Genomic DNA, 25,050 nt, shown 5'->3' with positions numbered 1-25,050 from the left:
ATCAAAAAAAACGGCTGCGCTGCCCCCTGGCGGTTTTTAATATACCGCCAGGAGGGTTAAAGAGCCGTCTCTTACGGCTCTGAATCGGCTCTTCATTAAATATCACTAAACACCACTCAGAATCGGAGTAAAAGCCCCGCCCCCGTCTCCATGACAATTCCAGACTGCTTCTCTGACTGGGGCAATCCCTCCTGCTACTGCTCTGCTCCGCCCCATACACTCCTACAAGCTGCAAGAGGAGGACTACATCTCCCAACATGCCTCAGCGCCCTTTATTGCAGAGCAAAGCAGAGCTCTGTGGGGCGGCTGAGGCATCGGCTCTTTCAAAACTGAGAACCGGCTCTTGTCGTTCGCAGCAAAGAGCCAGCTCTTAGAGCCGGCTCGTTCGCGAACGACCCATCACTACTCCAGAGATGATAAGCTGCATGCACAGGCAGAAGAGAAGGTATGCAGGCAGGCTGCTAAGAACACTTCCTGTCCTGTGTGCAGACTCCCAGTACTGTTATAACTGCTAGAATGTGCCCTGCTCTTTTGATACTAGAGTTTTCTTTGAAAGCTGGTTAGGCTGTAGGCTGGTAAAGCTGTAAACCTGTGCTTTAGTGCTGTGCTGTCTCTCCCTCTCCCCTCTCTGTTCCTCTGCCCCCTCTTCCATCTTATGCTGTCTCGACCCCTCTCTGTTCCTCTGCACTCTCTTCCATCTTATGCTGTCTCTCCCTCTCCCCTCTGTTTCTCTGCACCCTCTTCCATCTTATGCTGTCTATCCCTCCCCCTCTCTGTTCCTCTACCCCCCTCTTACATCTTATGCTGCCTCTCCCTCTCTACTCTTTCCCTCTGCTCGGATTACGTGTATTTTCTGGTGAAACGCTTCCACATTACGATTTATTTTCTGACAACGCTGCCCCATTACGATTATTTTCTGGTAAAACGCTTCTGCCCTATGATTAATTTCTGGTGAAATGCTGCTGCAATAAGTGTATTTTCTGGTGAAACGCTGCCACCTTACGAATATTTTCCAGTGAACTGCTGCTGCAATAAGTGTATTTTCTGGTGAAACACTGCCACATTACGATTATTTTCTGGTGAATTACGATTCTGAATTACGATAATTACTATTATTTTCTGATGAAACACTGCCGCATAATGATTATTTTCTGGTGAAACGATGCTGCATTATGATTATTTTCCTGGGGGGAGGGGCTTTGGGGGGGCGCCACAGGTTTTCTCGCCTGGAGTGACAAAATGACTAGAGGCACCCCTGGTGGATGGGTGGTGCCAGCACTGCCATTCTATATGTGGGCAGCCGATATTTAAAGGTACAGTGGGTTGCATCCATAAGTTATACATTTTGTGTTTGGGGGGGCCAGTGAAAAAGCCTCTGTGGGCCGCATTCGGCCCACGGGCCTTAGTTTGAGGACCACTGCTCTACAACATACCATGGTCATGTCCACTTTTTGCCGCATAACACACTTCGCACACTGGACACAGTGGTGGGGTGGCTAGCGGGTGGGCCCAGGGAGGGGGGCCCAAGTCTGATGATGTGTGAGGGGCCCCAAAATTTCTGATGGCAGCCCTGCCCTTAAATGGTCCAAAAAATAGGTATAGTTGCCAGGGATCTTTATACAGCCATACTGCAGCTGTATAGCAATCCCTGACCAAAGCTTTGTTGCATTTCCACATGCTTTTAAGGGGGTCATTCCTGGAAACCCTGTCATGATACTCACTGCTTTGTTTTGATATATGTAAATGCACACTACCGATAGGTTGATACATTACCTGTCATGTAACTGCATTTAAAAAGGCTTTTTTTTCCTCTCAGAACTTTAAAATGGATTTTCTCAAAAAATACAAGGTCTTTTTGACCACTTTTTTCCTTAACATATCCTGCAAATTTGGTGTTTCTAGCACGTACAGGGGCTTTGCTATTAACTGCTAAATTCAGCAGCCACTGACATTTCTTAAAAAAAAAAAGTGTTTGTGCAAAATATGTAATTTTTGGCAACTATTTTGCACTTGATCCTCCTCCGTCATGCCGCTGTGCGGGTTTTAGTACACTTTTTACACCTGTTTTGGCTCACCGCAAATGGTTAGTTCACAGATTTTCACAGTAAAATTCACAATGGCCTTTGCCATACCTCCCAACTTTTGAAGATGCCAAAGAGGGGCACTTAAGCCACACCCCTGCTTTTGCAGGAGAGTGACAATGGGTGCGGAGGAGGGTGCCAGTTGGTGGGAGAGGGTGACACTGGGTGGAAAGGAGGGGGCCACTGGGTGGGGAGAAAGGAGCCCATGGGTAGAAGGAGGGTGCCGCTGGGTGGGGAGGTAGGTGCCAGTGGGTAGAAGGGGGTTGCCAGTGGGTTGGGAGGTGAGTGCTGTTGGGTGGGAAGGAAGGTGCTGGTGGGTGAGGAGAGTGCCCATGGATGGGAAGGAGGGTGCCACTGGGTGGGGATCAAGGTGCCAGTGGGTGGGGAGGAAGGTGCCCGTGGGTGGGGAGGAAGGTGCCCGTAGGTGGGGAGGAGTGTGCCCATGGATGGGGACCGAGGTGCCAGTGGGTGGGGAGGAAGGTGCCCGTGGGTGGGGAGGAGGGTGCCCATGGATGGGGTGGAGAGTGCCACTGGGTGGGGACCAAGGTGCCAGTGGGTGGGGAGGAGAGTGCTACTTTGGGTGGGGAGGAAGATGCCTGGGCATAGAGGCGGCAAAAAAATTGATCAAGGCGCCAGCCGCGCAACAGACACACAGTAGGGGGACCATTCAGAGGGAGGGAGGGAGGTATGATGCCTGTGCGCTGGCCCCCACATCCAACATTGCGCGGCTGGCGCCTCGATAATTTTTTCCTCTCTCTGCCCAGCCGGCCGGGATCCAGGGGGGTGATACCGGGATAGCGGGAGAGCCCCCCACCCAACCCAGGACAGTCCCGCAGGATCCGGGACAGTTGGAGGGCTTGCTTTGCAAACACACAATTTCGATGTTCCCCCCCTTCTGTACTGGTGAAAGACACTCTTCTTTATTGCACATGCATTCCGACTACAGGATTCGTGGCCACTGCTTGTATGCCCATCCAATAGAAGACAGAAGGCATCCCTTGTGCTAGCTCTCCAAATTGATACACACTGAGGCTAGATAAAGTGCCCTAATGCCTCTAACAATACTTCTAATTATATAAATACATACAGTACTTCCTAACTTTCAGGGATGAGAGAGGGACATCTCTCAGTGCTAAAACTGAAGAATATCTTTTTTTTATGTAAAATAAATATATTTAGTTATGCATGTTTGTACATTAGTCCAAACAGAGGGGCAGCTAAGGAGAACAGAGGGACGAGGGATTTGGTTCTCAAAGAGAAACTGACCCTCCAAAAGGAGGACAATAGGGAGCTATGACTGGATATGACACAATCTATGGTGATGACATATTTTCCCTAAACATCATCTATTACTCTATCAGCTCCTACATTCACACACTGACGCTGCTGTGCTATTTCTGTCACATCATATCATTTATTGAATAGATTTGAAAAAAAAAAAATCACCTTTTTATGTGGAAACAGAGATTGCATGATGGAAGCTTCAAAGCTGTGTGATCCCTTCAGCTGTGTTTTTTCCCACAGAGTTTTCAGGACTTGCATAGAAGTGGTCTGTGTAGACAATGGCTCAGCAAGCAAACTCTAAAGGAAGACATACAGAAAATAACCATGCAGCACGTTAGAAAATGCACAGAAAAAGGGTACATTAAAGGGTCATGGAATGGGACGTATTGTATGTAATCCCACAGTAATACTAACCAACAATAATGAGGAGAACTGCTTTAGTGTGAACTGTAACCTTTCTTTAACCACTTGAGGACCGTAGCCTTACACCCCCTAGTGACCAGGCTATTTTATTACAATTCAGGCCAGTGCAGCTTTAACTGTGTGCTGCAGGGCCATACAACTTAGCACACAAATTCTCCGCCCATCGCTCTTCACGCCTTTCGGCGTTAGGCGATCCTGGAGCTGACACCTTCCCGACGCCTGTCGGCGTTAGGAGGTTGGGAAGGAGTTAACTTGTGGTTAAAAAAAATGTTGACTGATATTGAGATTTATGTCCAGTGGTGAGCATTTATACTGAAGTACATTATCTGATGGGATACTTGATTTTATGATTTACAGCTATACCTTAGTGCAAACCACAACCAACTCAATATGGGGAAAATGATGTCAAGATTAGATGCGTTTATACTATGCGCATTGCGGTGCATTATAATGTGATATAATGTATAACCTCTTAACCTCCCAAGGACCGCGTCACGCCAATGGGCATGACCGCGGTGGGAGCCCAGGACTGCCTAATGCCGATCGGCGTAACGTCCTGGGGCTGGCTTTTTCAGGAAATCGCGCACATGCTGCGCGCGCATCTCCTGCTTGGTAGGCAGAGCTCGGCTCCACTTTCAGTCTCCCAGCGGCGATCGCTGCTTGGAGACTTTTAAACGGCGAAACTGCCTACTAATTACCCGTACAGCGCTGCGATCTAACCGACAGACCCCACCGACAGAGAGCTCAGTTAGTGGGGAGAAAAGCAGGGGGGGAGAGGAATCACTTGTGTGCTGTGTTGTGCGGCCCTGCAGGTTGGCCTTAAAGCTGCAGTGACCTATTTGACAAAAAATGGCCTGGTCTTTAGGGGGGGGGGGGGGGGGGGTGTAAAGCCTGTGGGCTTGAAGTGGTTAAAATTGCACAACGGCATGCTGTGATGGTCCCACAATGGGCCCATTCATACTGAAATGTTGGCTGTGCAGTGCATTGGGTTACATCATAATAAACTGCAGGACAGGGCTGAGGCAGAGGCGAGAGAGGCTCCAGCCTCAGGGCGCAGTGTAGGAGGAGGCGCACAAATCGCTCAGGAATCATTCCTCTATTGTGTTTGAAGCAGAGGGAAATAAGAAAAGGGGATACATGGCAGTGACTATAAACCAGATAACTAGAGATTAAGGTGTGGGCCCTGGGGTGCCTCCTAGTCTAATAGCAATCAGTGTGTGACAGCTGGGGTGGGAGGGATAGAGGGGCGCACTTTGGTGTCTCAGCCTTGGGTGCTGAAGGTCCTTGTCCCGGATCTGATAAACTGAGCTAAGCTGTGCGCTACTAGACAATGCACATGTTACGCTCACATTACAAATGAAAGGCACCGTGCATTACTAGGAGCTGTTCATTCTAAACGGCTTCGGATGAGCCTCATTCAATGGGAACTTACCTTTAGGACTGTTTCATACTGAAAAAGTGCTTTGCCTTTAGCGATTTTATAGCAATTTTTGGCAAGCAAATTTGAAGATACTCTCCGAGCAATTTTGCTGTTCTATACTTTCAATATGATTACAATCTTTACAACAATGCTACATGCAGTGATTTAAAAAAACAAACAAAACTAAATCACTACAGTGTGAAAAAGCCCATTTGATTATACTAACTAAGTTCTTTTCAAATCGCTAGCAATTGGAAAATAGAAAAAAGTCGCTCTGGGTATGAAACAGTCCTGAACAGTCTTCTCTAAGAAGAAAATCCAGTCAGATATTGTCTGTGAAATAATGTACTGCTGTATTGGGCTTCTAAGTATGAAACAGGAAAAGCTACACAGTGTATGACCACATCGATTGCTACTCACGAGGAAGGCTTGCCTCTGGATTAACACCTTCTGAGCAGAGCTTGAGAAACCGACGATTTAAATACTTTATGGAAAGGTTTTCCATAATACCAATTGTTACCACATTCCACAACTTCTCTTACAAATCAAGAACTTCACTTTTATTTATGTTGAAATGCAGAAAGAATGAGTTCCAAGCTAATGTAATGTGAGTGAACACATTGAAGTGCAAGATGGCAAGCATCCCAAGACAGGCCTCTACTCAACTCGTCCCGGGCACTTTCCTCGATAACGGTTTAATAATGTACTGTTGCTGATGCTCTGACACACTACTGTACTTTACAAGGAGTGTCGGGTGAAAGCAGGAAATGAGCAGTGAAAAAGATACTTACAGTAAGAAGATCAGAACACTTTCATGCTAACATTTTGTTTTTACCACACAAATAACACTTATGAATAAAATATATTCTGTTTTGTTTTGTTTTCATTTACTGTATACATTTGGGAAAAGTACTAAAAAAAAGCCAATACAGTTCTTTACAGATTATTGTCATTTTGAGCTTAAAGAGACCCTGCACTGAAAAACACGTCTCCTGGGGGGTACTTGCCTCGGGAGGGGGGAGCCTTAGGGTCCCAATGAGGCTTCCCCCTCCCCTGTGGCTGCAGGCAATCCAGCTCTGGCTCCCCCGAAGTCTCCGGCATTCCAGGCTAGACAAGCCTGACAAGCACTGATTTATTTACCTTCCCTGGCTCCAGCGGGGGCGCTGTGGCAGCTCTCAGCACTGAGATAGGTGGAAATAGCCGATCTACGTTGGGTCCGCTCTACTACGCAGGTGCAGGAGACTTGCGCCTGTGCAGTAGAGCGGCCCGACAGCGATCGCCTATTTCCGCCTATCTCCAAGCGGAGAGCCGATACTGCGCCTGCGCTGGAGCCGGGAAGGTACATATTTACATCCCCTCTGTTTGGAGGGGCCAGAGCGAGACCGCCATGGGACACTGGAGGACGGGGAAGCCTCGATAGGATCTGGAGGCTGGTGAGTACCCCCAGGGGAACTTTTCTCGTTACAGGTTTTCTTTAAATTGTAAAGCTTAAAATCCATGTGTATATTTGTTCCATGTATTTTTGTCCCAGAGCAAAATGCACTGTACATAACTCAGATCTGATAGGGTGTCTATCTCCTCATGGGGGATTCTCAAGGTTTTTTTTTTACTTTCAAAAACTCTTACTGAATGGCAGCTGCTCAGCCTAACTGCCAATATAGCGTGCAAGCAAGCAAAGAGGGAGGCTAGCATCCTTACATGGATCCTTTCCATTGATTGCTTTTATAATGAGTAAAGAAAATACTACATTCCCTATGGGAAGATGAGCTAGTCCGAAACTTGTGAGATCTGTCAGATTTTTACTGCCTACTCGCTGTAAGAGACAGCAACATAGGAAAAGAGTAATTTATGATGCAGTTCACTCTGGGAGAAATGTACATCTAATAAATATGTATTTTAAAATTTAAAATATCTCGCAATAGTGGTCCTTTAAATTGAAAATTTCTTTTTTACATGTGTGTTTCTCAAAAGTCCAATGCAAACAGTGCTTAAAAAAAAACATAGAAATACCTCCTTTTTTAACTTTAAATGACAGTCACATGACGGCCACTAGATTCTCCCCTTCCACCTAAGCTGTCAGGCTCCTCTCTCACGCCCTGTCCAGACATTGCCTGATCTCACTCTCCTCTTTTAAAGGGGAGGGCAAATGACAGCCTGAGCCATTGTTCCTTTTAAAAGGTATGCTACAATGTTTTCTAAGGTACATGTGAAAGTATTCATTGCCCTGTCTTTAGAAGTAAGGGGGCAACACAGAAAGAGCCTGGCAGTCACATGACTGCTGGGGGATGATAAAAGATTATAAGTTATTTATTTGCTGATTTCTTAAATAAGTACCATCATTGGTGGGGCATTCAGGAGGTGGGTGAGTGATGGGGCAAGTTTAGTTTTTCTAAGAACTTTGCTATACAGAAGAATCCCACAATGCATTATAAGTGATGTAATGAGTTAGTATTTATATACAGTGGCGTGAACATCTTCTGTACAGTGTATATAGCTTTGTCACTAAGAAGGGCTCACATGCTAATCCGTACCATAGTCATATGTCCATTGTAGTCTATGGCCAATTTAGGGGAAGCCAATTAACTTATCTGTTTTGGGATGTGGGTAGAAGATACAAACTCCATGCAGATAGTGCCCTAGCTGGGATTATACAGGAGCATCAATGATAAAGAATTGCAAGCACAACTTTTTGTCTTTTGCAGCAATATGTTCTTTTTTAGAATGCAATTTCTTTACACTGAGTACAAATTGTGTACAACTTGTATGAGATCATACAATGTAAAATACTAGTCTACAGCTACACATGGTTTTAGCCAATAGCCAAATAAAATTATTAAAAAAAGACTCAATGTACACTGTACAATCCTGAAACACTACAATCAGAGAAACTTTAACTAATATGATGAGCTTCTTGTTACCTAAGTCTTGAATGATGCGTAATACACCTAACATTTTAGTAAAGTGTTATCTTCCTTACTCAAGGTGGGCCTGTCTAGGGTAGCACAGCATGAGCCGACATATTTGGTGTCAGAAGGGGTGCCTCTAGCCTTTTTGTCACTCCAGGCGAGAAAACCCGTGGCGCCCCCCAAAGCCCCACCCCATGAAAATAATCGTGGCAGGCAGCGTTTGACTAGAAAATAATCTAATGCAGCAGCGTTTCACAAGAATATAATGCTGCAATATTTCACCAGAAAATAATCGTAATGCGGCAGTGTTTCACCAGAAATTACACGTATTGCGGCAGCGTTTCACCAGAAATTACACGTATTGCGGCAGCGTTTCACCAGAAAATACATGCAAATGCAGCAGCATTTCACCAGAAAATATGCAATGTGGGCAGCGTTTCACCAGAAAATACACATAGGCAGGGCTCCTCTCCCCCCCCCCCCCTTCCCATTAGTTCCCCTAATATCCCTGATACCTGACTGCACCTATAAGGAAAAAAACATTTACTCAACTGCAGAAGACTCCTCTCCCGACCTCCTTCCGGCACGCAGCAGCTCCCCCGATGATCTTCGTGCTGCGTGCCGGAAGGAGGTTGGGAGAGGAGTCTTCTGCAGTTGAGTAAATGTTTTTTTCCTTATAGGTGCAGTCAGGTATCAGGGCTATTAGGGGAACTAATGGGAAGGGGGGGGGGGGGAGAGGAGCCCTGGCTATGTGTATTTTCTGGTGAAACGCTGCCCACATTGCATATTTTCTGGTGAAATGCTGCTGCATTTGAATGTATTTTCTGGTGAAACGCTGCCGCAATATGTGTAATTTCTGGTGAAACACTGCCGCATTACGATTATTTTCTGATGAAATATTGCCGCACTATATTCTTGTGAAATGCTGCTGCATTTGATTATTTTCTAGTCAAACGCTGCCTGCCACGGTTATTTTCATGGGGTGGGGCCTTGGGGGGCGCCACAGGTTTTCTTGCCTGGAGTGACAAAAAGGCTAGAGGCACCCCTGCACAAAGGGGGACAGAAGATGGCAGAGGGGATGGAAGGAGGCAAGAGGGGGTGGGGGGCAGAAAGAGCCACAGAGAGACAGAAGGAGGCACAAAGGGGCACAGAATGAGGCAGATGTGGCACCGGGGGACTGAAGGAGGCACAAGAAGACAGAAGGAGGCACAAAGGGGGAAAGGAGGATGCACAAGGTACAGAGGTGGCAGCTGCCTGCAACTTACGCTAAGTAGATGCAGGAAAAGCAAGTAATAGAACACCCATGGAGCGGGGCTTAGTCTGGGTGGGGCTTAATTTGGGGGTGGGGCTTAATCCAGCAACATGGCACCCCCCAGGACCAATGGCACTCCAGGCAATGGCCTGTACTGCCTATGCCTAGAGGCTCCCCTGGGTGTCAGGAACCAGAATGGCACTTCTGAATTGTGCATTGTGACATTATTACGAGATGGATCCTCTAAGACAGTGATGGCTAACCTTGGCACTACAGCTATGGTGGAACAACAAGTCCCATGAGCCATTGTAATACTCTGACAGCTCTAAGCATAACTCGGAGAGGCAGAGGCATGATAGGATTTGTAGTTTTGTCACAGCTGGAGTGCCAAGGTTAGCCATCACTGCTCTAAGAGATCGCAGCCACACTCCTCTTCGCGCCTGCGCAAGTGAGGCCACACCTGCGCAGTAGCACAGAGCTGCTTAAGGTCGAGGCGTTTCCTCTTACTGTGCAAGCGCAGTGTGGCCGCACTAGTAGATGGCAGGAGGGTGACCATGAGAACATATCCACAAGCTCTTATTGGATATGTTTAGCGAGTCCAAGTGTGGCAATGGTGGGCTAAGGAGGCGCCTCTGGTTCTCTTTAAATTACTCGAAAATCAATCAAATTAACTTGTAAATTTTCGTGCAAATCACAACTTTGTATGCAAACATTCTGTGAGCTCACTAATTGCTTTGAAATGTAAATCACACACACAAAAAAGCAGACTTGCCATCTAAAATGTAAAACAGAAAAATCACGAACGCAAATTTACATACGAACGCAAAAAAAGAATACGATGCCACTGAACTACATTCTATTTCAGAAAATACTAGCAAATCGCATGCAATTGTATTCCCCTCCCACCTTTATGATATCTACTCACTCACCTGTTGGAAGAGAAACATGATGTGGATCCATATTTGTGGATGACGGCTAATAAGGATGAAACTGGATTTACTATACAGGCAGTATTGACCCTTCATAGGGCAACTGAAGAACAACCTTGCCACACAACTTTTAAATGTATCTATAGGAAAAAATAAAAGAAATAATAAAATAAATGAGCCATTCCCTTTTGTAGTCATGATCATACATTTCACTAGCATTATACACTTGGGTGTTTGAGCACCAATATGGTCTAAGATATGAACTGTATGGTAAACGTGTGTTGGTGTGCTACCTTTGGTTTAACTCCTTCATTGGCTGTGCAAGGTTATCTACAGCACGCTGACCAGCCTGTCCCTTTGAAAGTAAATTCCACTTTCGTTGAGCAATTCCTTAAGTTCAGCTCAACTCTTTATATAAGCAATGCCACATATTATTACAAACTGCATACCTTGTATAAATGAATTCAAATACTTGGCTGCTTCACAATGATCAGAAATGACATTGATAAGACTGGGAAGATCAGGACTTCCTGTCAGTCACTCAGTTCATGCAGGTGGGGAAAAAAAGCAACAAGTGTTCCTGCTTTGTGCAGCTACTAACTCACAGAGGAGGAAAAAAGCAAAGCAGGAAAAAATGCGCAGGAGCCCTTTTGGAAAAAACAGCACCACCATAGGCACCTATAATAAAAGCCGCATTTTGCGACAGGAAAAGGAAATGTGGGCGCACGGTAGCGGCTTTTGAATTTTACCTTCTTTGCTGTGATATGCAGCTATGTAGATACATTTTGGCACCTGGTGGTGCCCGATAAACGACAAATTCAGCGGACAGACTTGCTGAAAACAGACCTGGCTTGCGGATAACAAAATTGCGGCATTGCATAGGGGGCGTGGAAGGGAGGGGAGCTTTTTAATAAGGGTGATTTTAATTTGATCTAAGAATTCAGAAAAAAAACAAAATGATAGACTCCCTCTATCTCTTAGATAGATTGTGTGACTACAATTCTAACCAGATGATTTTATGTTATCCTGATTTGTCTTTCGCTTCTTTATCAGGGTAAAAACAGATGTAAACATCTTGTTATTCCAAAGCCCTCTGAAGAATCACGCATCCGCAATATGACGCATATTATACTGTATTGCATTGCTCAATAAGAAGGGCAACTGCTATTAAGTGCTATCAAATGGAGGCTATCCAGTGTGAATACTTGTGTTCAGCTCTGAAATTAGATGATGCAAAGTAATTACACTAATTGTCCATGGATGTAAACAATTTTCATTTCATGGGTAACCACAACTTAACTGCTTCCTATATATGGAGCCATTATTCTGCTTAGGCCCCGTTCACACTGCACGCGTTTGTGTCCGTTTTTAAGGTACGCGTTTTGTGTGCGTTTTGCGAGGGCCAGAAAAATCAATGCAAAGGTATGGCCCTCGTTCACATATACGCGTGGCAAACGTATGCGTGGCAGAAACGCATAGTTGGATGCATTTCTGTGCGTCGCGCACAGAAACGCATTATAATGAAAGTCAATGGGCGCGCACTAAAAACGCATGGCATGCGTTTTTGTATGCGTATTCGGAGGTGCGTTTCTCGTCGGAAGTGTAGCTGACTCTTCCAGGTATGATCAAAAACGCATAAGGAAAAAACGCATACAAACGCATTACAAAAACGCGTACAAACGCGTACAAACGCATGCGTTTTTCCAGTGCGTTTACTACATGCGTTCTGCACGTTTTCCACACGCACATAATATGAACAGGGCCTTACCCTCTGACATAGTGGAAGTGATTTGTCACCAACTCTGGGATACAGCATTGGGTAATACAATCATTTCTGGAAATTATTATTGCGCTTGTGGGAATAGTAACATTGCTCAGTGTTTGTGGTGGCAAGGCGCCATAAGTGAAGCTGATACAGTGGATATGAATTATGTGCAAGTATTTCTCAGCTCATATTGTGGTGTATTTCATTCATTTTAGAAGAATGGCATTCTACCAAAATAATTGAACATTTCATGCAAGCCAGCCTTCTATTCAAAGGAAAACAATATGGGCAAATAAAATCACCCTTTCAAAAGAGCAGATCTGTTTTTACCCACCATACTCCTTGATCAACAATAAGGTTGGACAATGTCTCTCTTTAACCATCTCAGCCCTCAGTCGTTTTCACTTTATGCATCTGAGCAATGTTCACCTCCCATTCATTAGCCTATAACTTTATCACTACTTATCACAATGAACTGATCTATATCTTGATTTTTCCACCACCAATTAGGCTTTCTTTGGGTGGTACATTTTGTTAAGAGCCACTTTACTGTAAATTCATTTTAACAGGAAGAATAAGAAAAAAACTGAAAAAATCATTATTTCTCAGTCTTTCGGCCATTATAGTTTTAAAATAATACATGCCCCTATAATTAAAACCCACGTAATGTATTTGCCCATTTGTCCCGGTTATTACACCGTTTAAATTATGTCCCTATCACAATGTATGGCGACAATATTTTTTTGGGAAATGAAAGTGCATTTTTTCCATGTTGCATCCATCACTATTTACAAGCTAATAATAAAAAAAAAACAAAATAGAAATATTTCATCTTTACATTGATATTTAAAAAGTTTAGACCCTTAGGTGAATATTTACGTGGTTTTTTTTTATTGTAATGGTTTTTTTTGGTTTTTTTTGAGTAAACATTTTATGTGGGTATTTTTGGGAGGGTGGGATGTAAATAGTATTTTTTTTTACTGTAAATATATGTCCATTTTTATTTGTTTTACATTTAGGTGTAGTTTTACTTTTTGGCCACAAGATGGCAGCCATGAGTTTGTTTACATGACGTCACTCTAAGTGTAACATGTACGCTTAGAGGGGGATGCAAGAGGCAGAAAAAGCTAGGCTTCCGAGAGAAGCCGTCGCTTTTTCTGCAGGGGAGAGGAATCAATCATTGGGCACCATAGCCCAATTGATTGATTCCTGGGCTAACGATCCGCGGCCGTGAGTGCACGTGCGACCGGCCGGGGGAGTGCGCGGGAGCGCACATGGCCTCTGGACATATCTTCTATATCCAGGAGGCTTAAATGGTTAATGTGTAACATCCATTGACAATTGATAATTCAGCTGATGGTGGGATCTCGAGTGAGTCATCCCTAGATTATTTAGTCTAAGGCCTGGAACCCACTAGAAGTGTCTGTGATTTAAAAAGCTCTTGCTAATGTAATGTTATGTGTGTGATCCCACTTGAGGTATGTGAATTTTCCCCCAAAGCATAACATTAGCAAGAACTTCACAAATCAAAAGCGCTTAGAAAAGCACTCATAGTGGGTCCCAGGCCTTAGAGACCGTTTAAACTGTTCCTGAATCTCTCTTTCTCCTGTCTTAAAGTTTTTGGTGTTCTCATACACTTAGGAGTATTTAGAGACTTCTAGTTGCTTCTAGTTGCTTTACAGGACTAACCTGCACTGGCTTCAGTATGTGGGCAGACCTAGTAATTCAACTGCATATATTGTCTGTCAGAGTTTTCTCAGCGATAGAAGAAAACTGAAGCAGAATATGCTAAAGCTTGTAGTTCTACATACATAAGTAGTAGCTCTGGAACACCAAAAGCACAAGACACCACCCCACCAAAAGATGAGGTCATAAAATTAAGAGTTTAGCACACAAATTAAGTTCCAATTTGTTGTATGCATTTTCCAGAAGCACAGATAAGCATACCACCTTATGAAAATAGTTGGACTTAAACTGTGTTCTCTTGCTATCTATTGACACCAAAACAAATTGATTGAAGAAGTTCTGGTTGAACTCGATGGACATATGTCTTTTTTCAACCCAAATAACTATGTAACTATGTAAGAACTATTATTCGCATGTATTACTTAATGTAACAGTCAGTAGTAAACACAGTAGCATAAGATAACAGCTATGGGAAAAAAAACTATCTTAAAAGTGATATTTTTATTATTATTAGTCAATAAAAATGCAAACTTGTACTATACAAATCAATGTGCACCCACAAACACAGCAGTGAACTCAGTAAGTGGTTGTACAGCAAACTCATGTTTGAGAATGTTGAAGCTTCTTCACTGTCCTGGGATGACAAGTGGAGGATATGTAATAAAAGTAATAACTTGACTGACAGAAAATGTCCTGACAGGTTTTGTGGCTACTTCCTCAAAGGCTCCATTAACAAAATCAGAGAAAACACCCAAAAACATGAAGTAGGACTAGTTAAATGATCCTTTGTGGGAATGGGTAAGGGGTACTAATGTAGTTCTATTCACATGCCTGGGGGTGTATTATCTCTGGAAGCAACCTGCCTCATGTGTGGAGTAGCTACACCCACCTCTCCTTGGCACCAAGGTGGGGATGAGCTCCTCTACTTCACATGAACGAAGTTTCTTTTCATGGCAAAAAGTGTGTGTGTGGGGGGGTGAGGGGGGGGGGGGATTCTGAGCACCATGCATTTCAATGGACTCCCGCACTGACCGAAACATAAGGAGCAAGAGATTTTTTTAGTAAACAACCAAAAACAAAACAAAACATTCCTGTCTAAATTAATCTAAATTATATGTCTGCTCAATTGGGTAGGGCAGGTGAAAGGTTTAGTTTAAGATTGCTAATTGTACCAAAAGAAAAGTACATCAGGACTATAAAAACGCTTCCTTTCTCACAAGCAAGCTTTTTCTTGTATGGCCAGACACAGCACATTTTCTTAATTGTATCATGTGAGCACATATTTATATATGCTAGACTATTGCGAGTCTTTAATGCTAGCAATAAGAATTAATTGATCAAATCCTATAAGTTTTACTACTACATGGAGAGATGTATTGCACAACGTTTCCAAGAAAAGATACATTCATTCTTCTGTACTCTGTCATTAATAATCAAGCTATGCAGACAGTTCCCTTTAAGTAGCCATTGATGGTGCTACTTCGAGTTGTCATCCCACCAGCCTCTATACAAGTCTGAAGTTGATGGAAGAAAGATAAAGCTGGTTAAAATGACTCATCAGATTGTTTAGCTCCATACTAACATCCTGACTATGGAAATTGGCCAACCCATCACCCCACACAATTTTATATTTCTTCATTTTATCACCTGAGCAGCCAATCACATTTCCAGATTCCATATAGGCTGCTTTTATTGTTGCACAATTCTTGGAAACGGCATAGTTGTGATCCTGCAGAATTAGCTAAACCACATGTGTTCCAAATAAACTCCTGGCTCTTGGTATGCTTACAGAGGTACGCATGAATACTCTGCAGGGGATCTCCTTTTCCTTACATCTATTTCCACATGTGCAATCAATTACGGGCCTGACTCACGACTCAAGACCATCTATAAATCATAATAACAACCAGAACTTCCAGGCAGGTTAGGGGCATTTTCTAGCTGTATATTACCTGCCATAATTAACAGACTGTTTTCATTTAAAGTAGCTGAATGTCTCGATAGAAATGATTACTAGAATAAACAATAAAGCCACACAACTGAGGTTAGAAAAGTAATTATCAAATGAATTGCATTTAATGGTAACACAATAATTAGAAGAAAGGGGAATGAGGTAGGTCTAAGAACTATGGAAAACCTGCGTGAAAATGATACAACAGGTAGAGACAGACATATAGAAGCTGTTGGTACCGATAAAAAACATATGCTTGCAATAGAAAGCATTAAAATATGTAAATGACTATCAGTGCAATTACATGTACTTGTACACAGCTCTTTTACCACTTCCAGATACACCAGATAAAATTATGTCTAGGATCATTCTAAGGGGAAACTAACAGGAAACACTGCAGACACATATGTACCTATTCAGTGAGAACCAATCTAATATAGAACAGAAGAACTTAATTGCAGATATACAGTATATATAGATATATACAGTGGCTTGCAAAAGTATTTGGCCCCCTTGAAGTTTTACACATTTTGTCACATTGCTGCCACAAACATGAATCAATTTTATTGGAATTTCACATGAAAGACCAATACAAAGTGGTGTACACGTGAGAAGTGGAACGACAATCATACATGATTCCAAACATTTTTTACAAATCAATAACTGCAAAGTGGAGTGTGCGTAATTATTCGGCCCCCTTTGGTCTGAGTGCAGTCAGTTGCCCATAGACATTGCCTGATGAGTGCTAATGACTAAATAGAGTGCACCTGTGTGTAATCTAATGTCAGTACAAATACAGCTGCTCTGTGAGGGCCTCGGAGGTTGTCTAAGGCCTGGTGCACACCAGAGGAGTTTTTCTGAGCGTTTTGAGTTTTTAAATCTGCTGCTAATGTTATCCTATGTGTCTGTGCACACTGGAGCAATGAGGTTTTGTAAAAAACCCCATAGCATTACATTGGGAAGAGTTTTTGAAACCTCTAAAAGCTCTTCCCAATGTAATGCTATGGGGTTTTTTACAAAACCTCATTGCTCCAGTGTGCACAGACACATAGGATAACATTAGCAGCAGATTTAAAAACTCAAAACGCTCAGAAAAACTCCTCTGGTGTGCACCAGGCCTAAGAGAATATTGGGAGCAACAAAACCGTGAAGTCCAAAGAACAAACCAGACAGGTCAGGGATAATGTTATTGAGACATTTAAAGCAGGCTTAGGCTAGAAAAAGATTTCCAAAGTCTTGAACATCCCACAGAGCACTGTTTAAGCGATCATTCAGAAATGGAAGGAGTATGGCACAACTGTAAACCTACCAAGACAAGGCCGTCCACCTAAACTCACAGGCCGAACAAGGAGAGTGCTGATCAGAAATGCAGTCAAGAGGCCCATGGTGACTCTGGACGAGCTGCAGAGATCTACAGCTTAGGTGGGGGAATCTGTCCATAGGACAACTAATAAGTCGTGCACTGCACAAAGTTGGCTCTCATGGAAGAGTGACAAGAAGAAAGCCATTGTTAACAGAAAAGCATAAGAAGTCCCGTTTGCAGTTTGCCACAAGCCATGTGGGGGACACAGCAACCATGTGGAAGAAGGTGCTCTGGTCAGATGAGACCAAAATGGAACTTTTTGGCCAAAATGCAAAACGCTATGTGTGGCAGAAAACTAACACTGCACATCACTCTGAACACACCATCCCCACTGTCAAATATGGAGGTGGCAGCATCATGCTCGGGGGGTGCATCTCTTCAGCAGCGACAGGGAAGCTGGTCAGAGTTGATGGGAAGACGGATGGAGCCAAATACAGGGCAAACTTGGAAGAAAACCTCTTGGAGACTGCAGAAGACTTGAGACTGGGGCGGAGGTTCACCTTCCAGCAGGACAATGACCCTAATTATAAAGCCAGGGCAACAATGAAATGGTTTAAAACAAAACATATCTATGTGTTAGAATGGCCCAGTCAAAGTCCAGATCTAAATCCAATCGAGAATCTGTGGCAAGATCTGAAAACTGCTGTTCACAAACGCTGTCCATCTAATCTGACTGAGCTGGAGCTGTTTTGCAAAGAAGAATGGGCAAGGATTTCAGTCTCTAGATGTGCAAAGCTGGCAGAGACATACCCTAAAAGACTGGCAGCTGTAATTGCAGCAAAAGGTGATTCTACAAAGTATTGACTCAGGGGGCTGAATAATTACGCACACCCCACTTTGCAGTTATTGATTTGTAAAAAATGTTTGGAATGATGTATGATTTTCGTTCCACTTCTCACGTGTACACCACTTTGTATTGGTCTTTCACGTGGAATTCCAATCAAATAGATTCATGCTTGTGGCAGTAATATGACAAAATGTGGAAAACTTCAAGGGGGCCGAATACTTTTGCAAGCCACTGTATATACATATATATATATATAGTTATATATATATATATATATATATATATATATATATATATATATATATATATATATATATATATATATATATATATATATATTTATTTAGTATTCATATAGCGCTGAAGCTGACATCTTCCACAGCGCTTTACAGAGTATACTGTATATAACCATGTTACTTACTGTCCCTCAGAGGAGCTGATAATATAATCCCTATCATAGTCATATGTCCATCATAGTCTAGGGTCCATTTTTAGAGGGAAGCCAATTTAACTTATCTGTATGTTTTTGGGGTGTGGGAGGAAACTGAAGTACCAGAGAATACCCACACAGATACCTGGAAAACACACAAACTCCATTCAGATAGTGCCCTGGCTGGGATTCAGGCCGGAGACGCAGCACTCCAGGGTGAAAATGCCATCTCATATATATATTAATATAAACATATGTACAGTATGTATAAATATATATATATATATATATATATATATATATATAGTAGTCCAATCACAGCAGCGCGTCCAGGAATCACAAATTACTGCCTGCTTCTTCAACCAAAAAGACACTTTAAACCAGGCACATCAAATGAGCAGCAGCAGTAGATTCTAAAAAACATGAACAGAACCGCCTCACATGGCATAAAATCTTCTTTAATAATGGTCTAAAACCGCTAAAATACATGCGTACCAGAGATAAAGGTAAAAAAGGCGTATCTCACAAAGACGTAGGCCGCCCTCCAGGCTTCCCCGCCGCAACGCCAACTGTGTCCGTCCGTGATGTAGTTGAAGGGAGCGTGCGTATCCAGATGCTCCGGACGCGGAGCATCTGGATACGCACGCTCCCTTCAACTACATCACGGACGGACACAGTTGGCGTTGCGGCGGGGAAGCCTGGAGGGCGGCCTACGTCTTTGTGAGATACGCCTTTTTTACCTTTATCTCTGGTACGCATGTATTTTAGCGGTTTTAGACCATTATTAAAGAAGATTTTATGCCATGTGAGGCGGTTCTGTTCATGTTTTTTAGAATCTACTGCTGCTGCTCATTTGATGTGCCTGGTTTAAAGTGTCTTTTTGGTTGAAGAAGCAGGCAGTAAGTTGTGATTCCTGGACGCGCTGCTGTGATTGGACTACTACTGTGAAGGGGACTTTGTGTTTTCACTTCTTGACAGTGAGCTGCAAGCCGGGCAATTGTATAGGGTGGTGAGCGCTGTATCTGATTGCAATATTATATATATATATATATATATATATATATATATATATATATATATATATATATATATATATATATACATACACACACATTTATACAGTATATATTTGCACAGAAATACACATATATTCCGGTACTTACACAGAACCTAAAATGCCAATCTATGTTTAAATTACCACTTCTTTCTTTGCCTATTTGATAAATAAGACTGTCTTTAAGATCACACTATTTATAAAGGGGGGGGGGGGGGGTTCTACAGTGTTGGCAAACTGAAGCTATATTCACTTTCAGGACCACTGTCGCAAAAATCTTAAAATTTAACCGCTGCCGGACAGCAGTGATTGAAATCTCTGCCCTGTTTTGATGCTCTAATACCTCCCAGAGCTTAGATTTTACATCACCCCCACCACGCATTCTCGCTGCTTTCGTTGCTCCCACCAATCTCGTTGCAGTCTCCCCGATGCAGCTTACTTGCTCTGCCGTCTCCATGACGGCAGAGCCCTGTGAGCCCCGATCCTGTCATCAATGTAAGCATTAAGCAACTCCCATTGGCTTACATTGATCACACGGTCAGGAGCCAATGAAAGCGGCTCCTGACCGTCTCACAGAGCTCTGCCATCATAGAGACAGCAGAGTGGGTGGCCTAAGGCTCCTGGTGCGCGGTGTGGACGGCTGTAGAGTCGGGTTTGTGTGGTGATTTGTTGGTTGGCGCTTTCTGGTACCAGCGGTCTCTGGACCATAAGGAGGCAGAGACTGCTGGTACTTAAGTGGTTAAAATATATGTAAACATATACAGATAAGAAGTATGTTTATTCCACAGTAAAATGAGACATAAATTACTTTTCTTCTATGTTGCTGTCACTTACAGTAGGTAGTAGAAATCTGACAGCACTGACAGGTTTTGGACTAGCACATCTCCGAATGAAAGGTGGGGGGGGTTTTCTCAGGGTTTTCTTTATTTTCAAAAGCACTTAGTGAGTGGCAGTTGCTCTGTACAACTGCCAAAAAAGTGTACAGTGAGCAGGGAGGCTGGCCAGCATCTTTAGATCTTTTTCAGGGAATGTCTTTATAAAGAATAAAGACCATGCTGAGAATCCCCTAAAGAGAGATGGACTAGCCCAAAACCTGTCACTTCTGTCAGATTTCTACTACCTACTGTAAGTGACAGCAACATGGGAGAAAAGTAATTTATGGCTCATTTTACTCTGGAAAAAACATACTTCTTATCTATATATATAATAGACTAAGTGCCTCAACCTTCAAACAAGAAGAAGAAGTACTTTGCATGAGAAAATTTATGCGTGCTCAAACACCAAGTTTAAGGCCTCTTTTCCACGGACTGTTGAGCTGTGTGCTCAGCAAGCAGTTACCAGGCAGCAGTGAGCAGATACCAGGCAGCAACAAGCAGTTACCAGGCAGCAGCAAGCAGTTATCAGTCAGCAGTGAGCAGATACGAGGCAGCAGCAAGCAGTTACCAGGCAGCAGTGAGCAGATACCAGGCAGCAACAAGCAGTTACCAGGCAGCAGCAAGCAGTTACCAGGCAGCAGTGAGCAGTTACCAGGCAGCAGCAAGCAGTTACCAGGCAGCAGCGAGCAGTTACCAGGCAGCAGTGAGCAGATACCAGGCAGCAGCCAGCAAGCAGTTACCAGGCAGCAGCAAGCAGTTACCAGGCAGCAGCAAGCAGTTACCAGGCAGCAGCAAGCAGTTACCAGGCAGCAGTGAGCAGTTACCAGGCAGCAGTGAGCAGTTGTGAGAGTTTGAGAGCCATTTCACTGCCTATTCACAGTCCATGGAAAAGAGGCCTTACCCTAGCAAGTCTGACATTGCAAATCTGGCCTAATTGGCTATTCATGAGGCAATGCTCATGCAAATGCATGCACAAACCAATACCACAAAGCAGTCACCCTGCTACATGCTACATTAGCACTATCCGGCTTAGTGCACACCAGAGCGGTTCGGCAGCGTTTTGCGATCCACTTGCGGCTGCGGATACGCTTGGGTAATGTATTTCAATAGACTGGTGCACACCAGAGCGGGAGGCGCTTTCCTGAAACACATACTCCCGAGGTGAGGCATTTTTTGGATTGCGGAGGCGTTTCTGCCTCCAATGTAAAGTATAGGAAAAACGCAAACCGCTCTGAAAAACGGCAGTTCAGAGCGGTTTTGCAGGCGTTTTTGTTACAGAAGCTGTTCAGTAACAGCTTTACTGTAACAATATATGAAATCTACTACACCAAAAACACTTTACAAAACCGCAAAATGCTAGGTGAAATGCTACAGAAAAATAAGAAAAAGCGTTTCAAAATCTGCTAGCATTTTGCGGATCTGCTAGCAGTTTTTGGTGTGCTCCAGGCCTCCAGGAGCGCCACGGGGAGGATTCCCAATGCCCCCTTTTTATACAACTGGGGGGACCGCAGGGTCCCAGGCTCTCCCACTGCCTGGAAACCACAGCGGCACCCCGGAGGGGGAGGCTGGGTGGCGTGGACGACCCCCCCCCAAGTGTGGCCAGCGCCGGGGAGAGCCGTCTGCACCCACCTCCCAATATTAAAAACAGGCACTTACCTTAACGTCCATTGCGTTCTGCTACATGCGCATTAATTTGGGGCACCACATGAGAAAGGAGAGAAGCATGGGTCACCCTGAGCTTTAGGCCTGGAACCCACTGAAATCCGCAAACGCAAAACGCAACCGCTAGCGTTTTGTCTGAGCAGTTTGCAAGCGGATTCATGCGCGTTTTCGGTCGCGTTTTGCAACAGTGTATTTTTTTGCTCAGCGGTTGTGTAGCGTTTTGCGTTTCGCGTTTTTATCCTGATTGGTCCTGTGAATTATTTTTAATTTTGTTACAGTGTGCTGAACCGCAAAACGCTAGCAAAACCGCTCAGTTTAGGTTTTGCTGAGCGTTTCTGCTAGCGTTTCAATACTTTACATTGAAGCTCTAACGCTCCCAAAATGCTGCAGGTCCTGTGTTTGCGTTTCTGGGAAACGCAAACGCTCCTGTGGAAGTTGCCCCATCCATTAACATCAGCTAAGCGTTTTGGCAAAACGCTAGCGTATCGCAGCGCTGCCAAAATGCTAAAAAAACGCTCTTGTGGGTTACAGCCCTTAGAGCTCAGGGCTGGCTCACATACAGCTCTCCAGAGGGGGGGGGGGGGGAGGACAGGCGCACTCACTCCAGGGTTCACACCACCGGAGCAAGCCATCCGCCACCTGCCTCCAAAGGATGCAAACTGCACAAAATGCTTTCCATGAGAAAATTAATGCGCATGTAGCAGAACCCAATGGACGTTAAGGTAAGTGGCTGTTTTTAATATTAGGAGGTGGGTGCGGACGGCTCTCCCCAGCGCTGGCCACGCTTGTGGGGGGGGGGGGCGGCTGCACCACCAAGCCTCCCACTCCGGGGTGCCGCTGTGGTTCCCAGGCAGCGAGAGAGCACTTTACAGTATTGGGTTTTTGACCCTGCATAGTTTGGCATGCGAAAGCAAATGCATATTTGCATGAGCATTGCCTCATGAATAGCCAATTAGGCCGGATTTGCAAAGCCAGATTTGCTAGGGTTAAACTTGGTGTTTGAGCACGCATACATTTTCTCATGGAAAGCCTACTTCTTCTTGCTTCAAGGTTGAGGCACGTACTCTATTAGATACATAGATGCCGCATATGCTACGACGCGGGTTGGCTAGTTTATATGTATTTACATACATTTTAAATGTTAAGGTTTTTGCGACAGTGATCCTTTAAACGGAGCCTCTAATTACAGTTTACAAACATTTGTTTGCCAGTAAAAGAGACCTCTAATAACTTCAAACTCTGCTCCTCTCCACTGTGCCCCACTGGTATTTGCCATAGTGAAAGGGATAAATGTAACCTGCAATCTATAAAATTGGGATCACAGTGATGGTGCCACTTTATAAATATTCTGATACTTTCTTATTCTTGAAAGTTACTGACAGTAGTGACAATCACAGGGAATTGATAAATCATTTAAGCCACTTTTATAAATATGTCAATCTGAGAACTCCAGCAAAGTGATGATATTTCTGCAGAGACTTCAGGACTTTTCTGGTGATTTGCAGATTATCACTTTTATACATAGAAAAATGTGTGCAGTAATCCTCAAATTTATGCCAGAGATGTGTATCCCAGCTCCAAGTGTACCAAAGAAGAAAAAAGTTCTAGTTTACTGACCTGTGATTTCTCCCAGCCCCCTGTAGCCCTACTGGTCCCTAGGTTTCCTCCCAGTCCACTCCATTGTAAAGCAATTCTTTATTTTTATCTCGTAAACAAGTAACAAGGATGCTAACCAGGCAATCTAAAAGTTAAAATTCACTGTTATTTTTCTTCTCCATAAAACATCATTCCCCAGTTGCCCTGGCTCTTATTTGGTACATCTGCCGCACAAAGGAAGTTGCAGGGCATGCTGGGTTTTCTTTCCCTTCTTTACTTTCCCTTCAGACAGAACTAATGCAGCCTCATTGGCTGAAGCCTCTTTCCCTCCTGTTTCCCCCTCCCACACCTCTGACTGGGGGGAGGGCGGGCAATGTATACACAATCAGGCAGAGGAGAGTAAGGGAGGAAATTATGTCAGGCTTCAAGATAGACACAGACAAAATGGAAAATCCTAACAATTATTTTCTCTTTATTTTTACTATAGAAAAATCACTAAAATCAAAACGTGGATAGTGCAATACATACTGTAAGTAGAGCAAGTATTTATCTACTTATATATGTGTTTTTTTCTGAGATAGTATGACTGACAGCTTCACTTTAAGACTGATTAAAACATTTATTACATAGAATATAGCGATGGAGAGCTTAATCATTCACCAGTGAGCCCCTGTATTTAGCCTAGAGCTTAATGCTTTGACAGGAGAACTGCAGCTATAGAAAACATCTGTGATCGGTTTATTATGTGTGGGGAAGTATAACAGATTCACTTTAAAGAGCTTTAGGAAAGGCTTTCTAGATTTCTTAGTAAGCTGCTGGTGCAATTAATGGACATCAGACACAATACGCCAAATTTATGAAAGTTTGGTAAACCTACGATCGGGAAAAAAATCGGAAAATTTACTAAAAGTAAATTTGCCACCAAGAACCCTGAATGGTCCAGATGGAAATACCAATAAGAACCCTTGGTATGAAATGCATATATGATGATATCTGTCCCAACCAGTGAGAAAACAACTCTCAAGAAGCAAATGAAAACATTTTGGAGAAAAATAGACTAGAATTGTGGTGCTGAATTGTTATTAAAAATATTTAAACCAGGTGTATTTGTTCCATTTACATTTTTTCACTGTGTCAATGTGATTATTTTTCCACCATTTATGGTAAATAGTTAAGGGGACATAAATGACACCTATTACATGAGGGTGACAATTTGATCACCCCCTATTAAAAGGGTGACCTGTAGCACTACTGTATTACCCTTCTCCCTCTCATCCTGGGCACTGAAGGTGGGACATGGACCCCTGTCTGTAATCTTAAGACAAGAATAGGGAGACTTTGGCCTGTGGTCTGGTATTGAAACATGATGCAGTTGACTGCCCATCAATCATACAGTGAAATGCATGCCAATAAAAAGGAGAAACATGCACATGCATACAGTTTCCCTTTCCATTTCAGTAGATGTGTTGAAAGGGCTGACCATAGATCCTTATTTGCAGAATACTGTGGTAGCTCAGACTATTTGGATGTGTCCACCTTACACCTGTTTGTTACATTTAGCCCAATATGCTGGATGTCTTATACAG

General features: G+C 43.5%; 1 protein-coding gene across 2 annotated transcripts in view; it reads right to left on the bottom strand.

Moving 5' to 3' along the window:
* Window positions 1-25,050, bottom strand: part of VEPH1 (ventricular zone expressed PH domain containing 1) — a 471,495-nt gene that overhangs the window by 151,539 nt on the left and 294,906 nt on the right. For both annotated transcript variants that reach the window (XR_011031377.1, XM_068280844.1), the window contains exons 10-11: window positions 10,296-10,435; window positions 3,528-3,662 (exon numbers count right to left, since the gene is read on the bottom strand). Coding sequence is in view for 1 of the 2 variants with exons in the window: in XM_068280844.1 (XP_068136945.1) it covers window positions 3,528-3,662; window positions 10,296-10,435 (275 nt within the window). In the remaining variant the exon portion in view is untranslated. The remainder of the gene's footprint in view (window positions 1-3,527; window positions 3,663-10,295; window positions 10,436-25,050) is intronic.

The sequence above is a fragment of the Hyperolius riggenbachi genome, chromosome 4 (assembly GCF_040937935.1).
Source record: "Hyperolius riggenbachi isolate aHypRig1 chromosome 4, aHypRig1.pri, whole genome shotgun sequence".
NCBI classification, from domain to species: Eukaryota; Metazoa; Chordata; class Amphibia; order Anura; family Hyperoliidae; genus Hyperolius; species Hyperolius riggenbachi.
The sequence above is the reverse complement of the archived record's forward strand: the minus strand, read 5'-3'. Positions and strand labels throughout refer to the sequence as shown.